This window comes from Pan troglodytes, chromosome 1 (assembly GCF_028858775.2).
Source record: "Pan troglodytes isolate AG18354 chromosome 1, NHGRI_mPanTro3-v2.0_pri, whole genome shotgun sequence".
NCBI classification, from domain to species: domain Eukaryota; kingdom Metazoa; phylum Chordata; class Mammalia; order Primates; family Hominidae; genus Pan; species Pan troglodytes.
This window is the reverse complement of record NC_072398.2, coordinates 225,566,945-225,577,179: the sequence shown is the minus strand read 5'-3', so window position 1 is coordinate 225,577,179 and position 10,235 is coordinate 225,566,945. Positions and strand designations below refer to the sequence as shown.

General features: G+C 62.8%; 1 protein-coding gene across 6 annotated transcripts in view; it reads left to right on the top strand.

Annotated features, from left to right (window-relative positions):
- Nucleotides 1-715: 715 nt before the first annotated feature.
- The window catches only part of ESPN (espin), a 37,810-nt gene continuing 28,290 nt past the window's right edge, over nucleotides 716-10,235 (top strand). For 5 of the 6 annotated variants that reach the window (XM_054662223.2, XM_054662222.2, XM_063786828.1 and 2 more), the window contains exons 1-2: nucleotides 724-1,197; nucleotides 4,174-4,367. In XM_054662223.2, the coding sequence (XP_054518198.1) occupies nucleotides 904-1,197; nucleotides 4,174-4,367 (488 nt within the window). In that variant the 5' untranslated portion in view covers nucleotides 724-903. Of the gene's footprint in view, nucleotides 1,198-4,173; nucleotides 4,368-10,235 lie in introns of all 6 variants that reach the window. The other variant, XM_063786830.1, reaches the window with a different exon arrangement.

Genomic DNA, 10,235 nt, shown 5'->3' with positions numbered 1-10,235 from the left:
GCCCCCTCTCTCTGGATGCCGGCGCTCCCGCGTCTCCCCACAAGCCCTAACCTCCCACCCATCCCTGCCTTCTGTGTGGCTGGAAGCCCCTCCACCCCGACAGCGGCTGCGGGCGGCCTGAGGCCATGGCGTTCCCAGCGCACTAGTGGTTCCCGTCCTGCCTTCCTGCCCTCCCCGCTGGAACCTCTGGGGGCAGTTCTCGGATCTGGCGGGACCCTGGAAGGCAGGGCTCTTTGCAATCTCCGGAGATTTCGACCCAGAGCCCTTCAGGGACGTGGCAGGGCTGCTCCTGCCTCAGGGCCGTTGTCCTCGTGCTCCTCACCCCGCCTGGAATACCCTTCTCGCCGCTCAAACCCAGCCCCACGGCACCTCCTCAGAGACCTTTCCCTGTCCGCCCACGCGGTCCCGACAATCACTCCCCATCACCTCTGGAATTGCGTCGCCGGCGCCTGGAACCGCAGTTAGCGGGCACTGGGCAGATGAATGAATTTGTCTGTGCCTGGACGGCTCTCCAATTCGAACCCAGTTTTGCTGCCCTCTGGGGTCTCAACTGTTACGTGAGGCAAATTAGGAGAGAAGCCCCTGGGCACCTTGCCCCAGTCGCACGAGTGTCCCCGCGTCGCGGCGGGGGCGGGCGGGGAACTCGGGCGGAGGCTGCGGGGCGGGGCGGGGCGGGGCGGGGCGGGCCCAAGTCTTAAGCCGGCGTCCGCGGGCTCCGGCCCCAGAGCGCGGCGGAGCGGAGCGCCAGGCAGCGCGGAGCAGAGGCCGGGCCCACAGCCGCTCCGCCTCCCGGCCCGCAGATCCCCGACGGCCGCACCGCGGGCTCCTCTGGCCCGCAAGAACACGTGCATGGCGTCCTGGGGAAGGCGCTGAGTGCGGAGTCGCGGCGCCGCACGCGGCACCATGGCCCTGGAGCAGGCGCTGCAGGCGGCGCGGCAGGGCGAGCTGGACGTGCTGAGGTCGCTGCACGCCGCAGGCCTCCTGGGGCCCTCGCTGCGCGACCCGCTGGACGCGCTACCCGTGCACCACGCGGCCCGCGCTGGGAAGCTGCACTGTCTGCGCTTCCTGGTGGAGGAAGCCGCCCTCCCCGCCGCGGCCCGCGCCCGCAACGGCGCCACACCGGCCCACGACGCCTCCGCCACCGGCCACCTCGCCTGCCTGCAGTGGCTGCTGTCGCAGGGCGGCTGCAGAGTGCAGGTGGGTCCGCGCGGTTCGCCAGGGGCACTGAGGCTTCCTCCTCAGGACAGAGTCCTGGCCCAGAGTCCCCCGGGGCTCAAGGATGGGTGGGGTTTGGCACCTCCTGGCCCAGCTGAACCCTGCACGGAGCTCCTTCCAGAGGCCCTCAGGTGAATGGGCTCCCTGGCTTGCCAGTACTGGGGCAGATGCCCTGGCGAGCCTGGGTGCTCCCTGGAAGCGCACCTGGGTGATGGGAGCCAGAAGGGAGGGGCCTCCGTGGGGCTTGTGGTTACTAGTGTGTACCGGGAGAAGCAAAGCACTGATCCTGTAGTCCTGGAAGTGGGTGGGACGTGAGGCCTGGGCAGCAGAGTCAGACGCCCGTGTCCTCCAGGACCGGATCTGAAAGGAGGCTGGGCAAAGTCCCACAGCCCACCCGAGGCTGAGATTCAGGTGTCCCAGCCAGGGTGTGGGGGAAGGGTGATGAGCCGTGGTAAATGGGGGTCTCCCCATAACCCAGGCTGACTCCAGGACATCAGTGCTGTCAAGCTGTCAGCTGCTTCTCCAACCCAGGCTGATTCTTGCTGCCTCCAGACCCCACCTGGTCACTCTGAGCAGTGACCTCCAAGGGGAGTCCTGGCTGCTGAGAAGCAGGTAGCCAGGCAGCGGTGGGACAGTCCCAGGCACAGGGAACAAGAAGTGCAGAGCCCTGAGGCATGCACGCTCCTGTCCTGTCGGAGGGCCAGCCTCAGGCAGCATGTTCAGAGTGGGTGAGGAAGGGAAAAGCTGCCAGGGCCAGGCCAGAGAGTATCATAGGCCGAGGTTAGGGATTTGGATGAAATTCTGGGTGTGGGGGCAGCCATGGGAGGGAGGAACCACAACCGATTTCCACTTAGACCACTGGGTGACCTGGAGATGGAAGGGGAGGAGTCAGGGTAACTCTAAACTGGCTTACTATGCCCCAAAGATGGCCAGGCCAACCCCACCTTCTGCCTTCAGATAGCAAGCCCCTCTTCCCACCCTTGCTGGGAGATGGCCCACCTGCTATCTCTCAGTGGGCCCTGTTACCAGGGCTTCCTGGCCAAGTGGCCCATGCCCACTGTTTTGGGCGGTGGCATGCCTCCCCGATCCAGTGTCCAGCCCTGGCCAGAAGCCTCTCTGGCCAGTGCAGAGGAGCTGGGAGAAGCAGGTGGCCTTGGGCCCAGCTTATCAAGTCTCCTGCCCTCTGGGCTGGGCAGGCTTGGGTGTGGGGGGAGAAAGTGTGGGGGGGATGACCTGGATCCTTGGGCTTGCCCAGCCCAGAGAGATAAGCTGCTTTAGGGTGTGGTCCACCACGCATGAGGCTCCTGGGGCCTGGACACCTGGACAGCCTGGACAGGCACAGGCCAGAGCCCACAGGCCTGTGGCCCTCTCCTTACAGTTTCCACCACTTAGAGGCCCAGAGCCAGTGGGACCCCTGGAGCTTCAGACCCACAGTCCCCAAGGCCAATAGGAAGGGAGCGCCTTTCTCAGGAGCTGGGGCTTAGGTCACATTTCACCATGGTTCTGCCTGGGTGCCCGCTAGCCAGCCCCGACCTTTGGGCTCGGAGGGGACAGACTGAACCAGTCTCTGGTCCCCCCACTCCCAGCTTTCTAGCACACAGGAGGGGCCTCGGTGTTGTCCTCAGCTTCCTATGGGCCATCACATTCTCTGCCCCATCTTCCTCCCTGCCTCCTTAGCAGGACAGCCAGACAATTGCCCCCACCCTGCAGGCTGCCTGAAGACCCTACTAGTGGCCCCGGCGCCCCCAGCTCCCTCCGTGCCCTCTTTTCCTTGCATTTCTCACGGGAGCCTCAGAGGTTCTCTTCCCACCGTGATTTGACTTCCTGAGGCCTGGGGTCTCTTGCCAGCTCCTGCTGCCTCTGCCAGTCTGTAACCACAGTGCCCTCTCTCTGGGCAAGGCGGGGCAGAGAGGCTTTACTCCCTGATCCTAGTGAAGTGTGTCCACTGCCTCCTGCACCCACGACCCTGCCCACCCCTCTGTCATCCTATGTGCTTGGTGCTGGGAGGTGGTTCTGTTCCCGAACCAGTACCCACTCTGCCAAGTGCAGCAGCCTCTGTGTCTAGATGTTCCCGGGAATTCTCCCAGCACAGGTCCTGTAAGCACTCCCCTCTAGCCCCTTTCTCAGCAGACACACACAATGGGGTGTGTACTGATGACACATTCAGCAGTTCTGGGCCCAGACCTCTGGCCCCACCTGCTCTGAGGTCCCCGGGGGGAGTTTTGTCCAAGCCCTCCCAGAGGCCACCACTAGCCTGCACCTAGCACCCCTGGCTGACTGCCCCGGACCCGCCCACCAGTACCCAGCAACTTCCACCTCCACAGGGGCGAGAACACAGGCTGCTCCTGTGGCTGGGCACTGGCGAGTCTGCTGGGGGAGGGGCCGGTTTTCTGCACTGAGGTTGGTTTCCTGGAGGCGTACCAAGGTGGAGGTCTCTGTTCCCACGTGACACCGAGGAAGGGTGGAGAGATCGGGGGCAAGTGTTGGATGCAGGGGGTGACCCCCAATCCTGATGCTAGCTTGGTACAGCCCCCACAGCCCCCCTTCCTGGCCCTGCTCAGCCCAGTAACCCTGTGTCACTCCTTCAGGCATTCCCTGAGCCCCTGGGAGTCAGGGCTGTGGCCCTGGGCCTGGTGCCAGTCTCCTGCCGTGACAACCAGGTGCCTGTCGTATAGGCAGCTCGCAGTCAGGACCTGCAGCCTCTGAAAACCCTGCACGGTGCTGCCTATTGGCTACGGTTCAGAGAGGGCCAGTTAGTTGCCCAAGGACAGAAGCAGGACTCAAACCCAGGATCCGCTTGACCCAAAAAAAACATTGCTGAATGAGGCCTGGCCAATCCCTCCAGGGAAGACAGAGAGCACAGAGCTACCTTCCAGGCCTGTGGGAGTCTGGGAGTGGCCCAAGCCAGGGGCGGGGCAGCAACAGGCTTTAGGACTTGAACCAGCTCTCCTCCCACAGGACAAAGACAATTCTGGTGCCACAGTCTTGCATCTGGCTGCCCGCTTCGGCCACCCCGAGGTGGTGAACTGGCTCTTGCATCATGGCGGTGGGGACCCCACCGCGGCCACAGACATGGGCGCCCTGCCTATCCACTATGCTGCCGCCAAAGGAGACTTCCCCTCCCTGAGGCTTCTCGTCGGGCACTACCCTGAGTAAGATCACCCCTCTTAAGGGGTCCTCTGGGTGGGCTGGGCCAGGGCTTTGGGGGATGCCTGGGATTTTCCACGCCTCTCTGGCACTCCAGGGCAATGATCCCTCCAGTGGCCATCCTGGAGCCAGAGGGCCAGGCCAGAGAAATGGCTCCCACTCAACATGAAATTTTCCCCTCCTGGAAAACCCCTTCTGGGGCTGCCCCCGGAGCCCTGCAAGCAGGTGCTCCCAGCATCCTCAGCTGCCCGGCTGCACACAGCTGGACCTGGGAGGCCGGGCACACAGGCCAAGGTCACCTGTTCCCCTTGGGCTGCTTCTGCCGCAGGGGCTCTCTCTGGCTCAGGCTGTGCTCATTTGCAAGACTGTTCAGGATGGAGTCGGGGGCAGCAAGGGCAGGAGCGCCTCCTAGGCCCTAGTCAAACGGCAGAAAGGGAACCCCATCAGTTACCAAGCAGTTAAGGGAGAAAGGCCCCTCCCAGACCCCCACCCCACCTCCTGGCCCCAGAGCCCCTGGCTGGAGGCCATCCAGAGAGCATCTTGTTATCTCCTGTGGCCCCTCAGCCCATTCCTACTATCAAGGGAAGCATGGGGATCCCAAACCTCCTGGGGAGTGGGCTGGGAGCTCCCCTGGGTGGGGTGGGGGGTCACACAGAGCAGGGGGCATGTGTGAGTCTTGGGGAGGGAGGGAGGGAGGGACTCACTCAGGTGTTAGGTGCGCCTGGGGAGGCAGGGATCCTGGGGAAAGCTGCCCAGGACCTGTCTGAGAGGGTAGGGTGCCAGATGCCACAGGGGTCTGAGCGGGGAGTGGGGTGCTCTGATGGGTGACCCTCATTAGTCTAAGTGGGAGCCTGAGATGTAAATGTGAATGTGGACCCAGCCTCAGGACGAGAGCAGCTTTGGTATGAATTCACTGCTTCCAAACAAACTAGGATTTGGATCATGTCAAAGTCAGTGGGATTTAGACTAGGAGGGCCCCAGGGACCCTTGAGTAGAGGGTTCCAACTGGCTCCTGTCAGCACCTCTTGGAGGCTGTCCCAGATTCCTGAGTTAGACTCTCCAGGTTGGGGACTGGGAGCCACACCTGGGACATGTCCCCATCCTCACGGCGGTGATTCTGATGCACCTGTCCCACCCCCTCACTTCAAGCAGAGGAGAAGGACAGGTCTTGAGAGGGGCAGGTGCCCCTGATGGCGGGACCAATATGGCCCAAGTGTGAACTGGAGGACGCTGAGCCCACCTTCTGCAAGTGCTGGTGGGGACCGCCAGCCCCTGAGCCTTCCTCACTGAGAAGCCGTGATCCCTCCGTGGGCTGGATCCCAGGTGTTAGGAAGACTGGCTGTGCTGTGGAACGCCCTCCAGGGCTCCGGGGCTGGGGGACCCTGACCCCTTCCCAGGCCATGCCAGGTGCTGTGTGTGATTGGGCGCTGGTGCCGACTCAGCGGCCAGATGGCCTGGACTGATGAGCTGCCAGCCCCCCAGGAGTCACCATGAATCTCAGGGAGGTGGACAGAGGGCTTGGGCTCCGTTCCCCACAGCAGCGTGTGACTCGACTGATAAGAAGGTGTCTTTGTGTGGTTGCCAGGCTGGGCTCATGCAGGAGGGGCAGCTGGGAATTGGGGTTGGGGGCTGGGGTACCCACTTAACCTCCTACCTTGGGGGTAGGGATTCCTGCTCACCAAGGCTGTGGATATGAGGGCTGGGAGCTGGGGAGGGCAGAGGCTTGAGCTGCCCCAGGCCACAGGGCCCAATCAGGGCACCCAGGTGGCCCAGCTTCATGCTCTTGCGAGCCTCTGGGGCCTGCTGTGAATCGCTGTGAATTATTCACAAGGCTCAGCTCTCTCGCTGGCGCGTGGGTGAGCGCTGAGGGAGGAAGGGCTCCCGGGCCTGCTGGTGGGAAACTCGATCCTGCCCAGGGAGGCTGTGGGTGGCCACGGGACCTGGAAGTGACACGCCGCAGAGGAGCTGGGAGGCTGTGGGTGGCCACGGGACAAGGAAGTGACACGCCGCAGAGGAGCTGGGAGGCTGTGGGTGGCCACGGGACATGGAAGTGACACGCCGCAGAGGAGCTGGGAGGCTGTGGGTGGCCACGGGACAAGGAAGTGACACGCCGCAGAGGAGCTGGGAGGCTGTGGGTGGCCACGGGACATGGAAGTGACACGCCGCAGAGGAGCTGGGAGGCTGTGGGTGGCCACGGGACATGGAAGTGACACGCCGCAGAGGAGCTGGGAGGCTGTGGGTGGCCACGGGACAAGGAAGTGACACGCCGCAGAGGAGCTGGGAGGCTGTGGGTGGCCACGGGACATGGAAGTGACACGCCGCAGAGGAGCTGGGAGGCTGTGGGTGGCCACGGGACATGGAAGTGACACGCCGCAGAGGAGCTGGGAGGCTGTGGGTGGCCACGGGACATGGAAGTGACACGCCGCAGAGGAGCTGGGAGGCTGTGGGTGGCCACGGGACAAGGAAGTGACACGCCGCAGAGGAGCTGGGAGGCTGTGGGTGGCCACGGGACATGGAAGTGACACGCCGCAGAGGAGCTGGGAGGCTGTGGGTGGCCACGGGACATGGAAGTGACACGCCGCAGAGGAGCTGGGAGGCTGTGGGTGGCCACGGGACATGGAAGTGACACGCCGCAGAGGAGCTGGGAGGCTGTGGGTGGCCACGGGACATGGAAGTGACACGCCGCAGAGGAGCTGGGAGGCTGTGGGTGGCCACGGGACATGGAAGTGACACGCCGCAGAGGAGCTGGGAGGCTGTGGGTGGCCACGGGACATGGAAGTGACACGCCGCAGAGGAGCTGGGAGGCTGTGGGTGGCCACGGGACAAGGAAGTGACACGCCGCAGAGGAGCTGGGAGGCTGTGGGTGGCCACGGGACAAGGAAGTGACACGCCGCAGAGGAGCTGGGAGGCTGTGGGTGGCCACGGGACAAGGAAGTGACACGCCGCAGAGGAGCTGGGAGGCTGTGGGTGGCCACGGGACATGGAAGTGACACGCCGCAGAGGAGCTGGGAGGCTGTGGGTGGCCACGGGACAAGGAAGTGACACGCCGCAGAGGAGCTGGGAGGCTGTGGGTGGCCACGGGACATGGAAGTGACACGCCGCAGAGGAGCTGGGAGGCTGTGGGTGGCCACGGGACATGGAAGTGACACGCCGCAGAGGAGCTGGGAGGCTGTGGGTGGCCACGGGACATGGAAGTGACACGCCGCAGAGGAGCTGGGAGGCTGTGGGTGGCCACGGGACAAGGAAGTGACACGCCGCAGAGGAGCTGGGAGGCTGTGGGTGGCCACGGGACATGGAAGTGACACGCCGCAGAGGAGCTGGGAGGCTGTGGGTGGCCACGGGACATGGAAGTGACACGCCGCAGAGGAGCTGGGAGGCTGTGGGTGGCCACGGGACAAGGAAGTGACACGCCGCAGAGGAGCTGGGAGGCTGTGGGTGGCCACGGGACATGGAAGTGACACGCTGCAGAGGAGCTGGGAGGCTGTGGGTGGCCATGGGACATGGAAGTGACACGCTGCAGAGGAGCTGGGAGGCTGTGGGTGGCCATGGGACATGGAAGTGACACGCTGCAGAGGAGCTGGAAGGCTGGACAGCCTCGGGGAGGCTCAGCTAATTCCAGGGCTACACCTTGGGGTGTTATAATAGAAAGTGCTTGAGATTGCAGGAATGTCCTGCACGTCCCCCACACCTCCCCGTCTGTCCCGTTCATGGGGCCAAGTCTTCCCAGAAGCAGAGGACTTGTCACAGTGACCTCGGGGCTGCTGCCACGCAGGACCCTCCCTCTGAGCCCTTGTAGAAAAGGGATCTCTCATACAAAATTAGCCGGGCGTGGTGGCGCATGCCTGTAATCCCAGCTACTCAGGAGGCTGAGGCAGGAGAATCGCTTGAACCCGGCAGACGGAGGTTGCCGTGAGCCAAGATTGAGCCATTGCACTCCAGCCTGGGCAACAAGAGTGAAACTCTGTCTCAAGGGGGAAAAAAAAAGAAAAAGAAAAAGAAAAGGCATCTCTCAGTGGGGAGGCATGGGGCTGGCAGGAGCCGGGCTGGGCAAGTCCCAGGCTCTGGGTCTCAGGGAGATTGAGTTGGGAGGATTGGCCCTCCCGGCAGGAGCTCCAGTGGCTGGTGGAGGGGAACAAGGGGTCCAGACCCCTAATCAGGGCAGAGTGAGGAGGGGCAAAGAGCAGGTGGCCCCAAGGCCGGTGGCCATCCTCCCAGGAGGGTCCTGGAGCCCAGGAGCTCACTCTGCCCCCCTCACACCTGCCTCTGGCTGCCCCAGGGCCTGAGCAGCTGGGCAGGGCTGTGGGGGTCAGGGAGCTGGGGATCAGCTGGGACCCTGAGGCTTAAGCTTCCAGGCTGGGGAGTGAGGAGGCTCCAGGCTCTTCCCCTGGGCTCGTGGGTGCTGCCAGTCACAGCAAGCTGGAAAACCAGTTAGTCCAGAGATTTTATCAACTTCAGCAGGTGCCTCCTTCCCCGAAAGCCTCCCCTACCCCCGACCAGACTAGACTGGAATGGGATTGGAAAGTACCTGGGGCTGGGTACGGTGGCTCATGCCTGTAATCCCAGCACTTTGGGAGGCCGAGGCAGGTGGATCACCTGAGGTCAAGAGTTCAAGACCAGCCTGACCAACATGGTGAAACCCCATCTCTACCAAAAATACAAAAATTAGCTGGGCATGTGGCCGGGCTATGCCTGTACAGGTGGCCCATGCCTGTGATACCAGCTACTTGGGAGGCTGAGGCAGGAGAATCACTTGAACCAGGGAGGCAGAGGTTGCAGTGAGCCCACATCATGCTATTGCATTCCAGCCTGGGCAACAGAGCAAGATTCTGTCAAAAAAAAAAAAAAAGAGGAACGAACAAAAGAAAGGAAGAAAGGAAGGAAAGAAAAGAAAGGAAAGAAAAAGAACCTGGTGCTGAGTATCTTCTAAGGGTCTGGCACCACCCAGTGTCATCTGAGCCACACAGCCACCCCGAGCAGTAGCTATGTAATCAGCCCATTTTACAGATGGACTCATTCAATTAATGTTTATTGAGCATCTTCTATGTGCCAGGCAATATTCCAAATACCAGTGATACACTGGTGAACCAGACAAGCTTCCCTGCCTCGTGGAGCTGACAGGTACAGAAACGGTGTTTTAGAGAGGCTGATTCACCAGCTGTGGTCACCACTGGCTTGCTGTGTGGCCTTGAGCAGGCTGCACCTCCTCTCTGGGTCTCTCTCCCACTCCTGGTCCAGGTCCTAATCACTCAGGGCCTTTCAAGTCCACCAGAGACTTCCCCTTTTCCCTTCCTTTATGCAAAGCTTCATGGATCCTGGCTGCTCCCACGGCCCAGGGGTTCAGGCAGCCCCCACCTGGGACAGAAAGGGAGTTTCTTGGGAAGCACCAGCAGCTCTCAGCTTAGAGAGCCCCAGGGCCCAGGGCTCAACTCTCCCCCTTAGAAGGCTGGAGGCTGTGCCTGGGGTGGTCCCTTTCCCCACTAGGCCCCTGATTCTGCCACAGGCCGTGGGGGCTCATTCCTTTTTAATCACCAGCTCCAGGTCTACCCTTGGTGTCCGTCAGTTCACCTGGCAGCAGGGCGTGGGGGCAGGGCCTGTGTCCGCACTGAGGAGGTGGCTGCCGTCCTTGACCCCCTGACCTATGTGGAGGCTCTGGGAAAGGAAGGGCCTGGTGGAGTCCGGAGAAGCCCCTCACAGCAGGAGACCATCTCGTGTCTCCACCAGCAGCTCCTGGTCCCAGCTGTCGTCTAACCGGGGCTAGTACCCCTGCCCTACCCTTCTAAGGGGGAGAGCTGAGCCTCGGGCCCTGGGGCTCTGTAAGCAGCACGCTGCTGGGGCATCCTAGGGCTTCTGAGAAACCCCCTTTCTGCCTCACG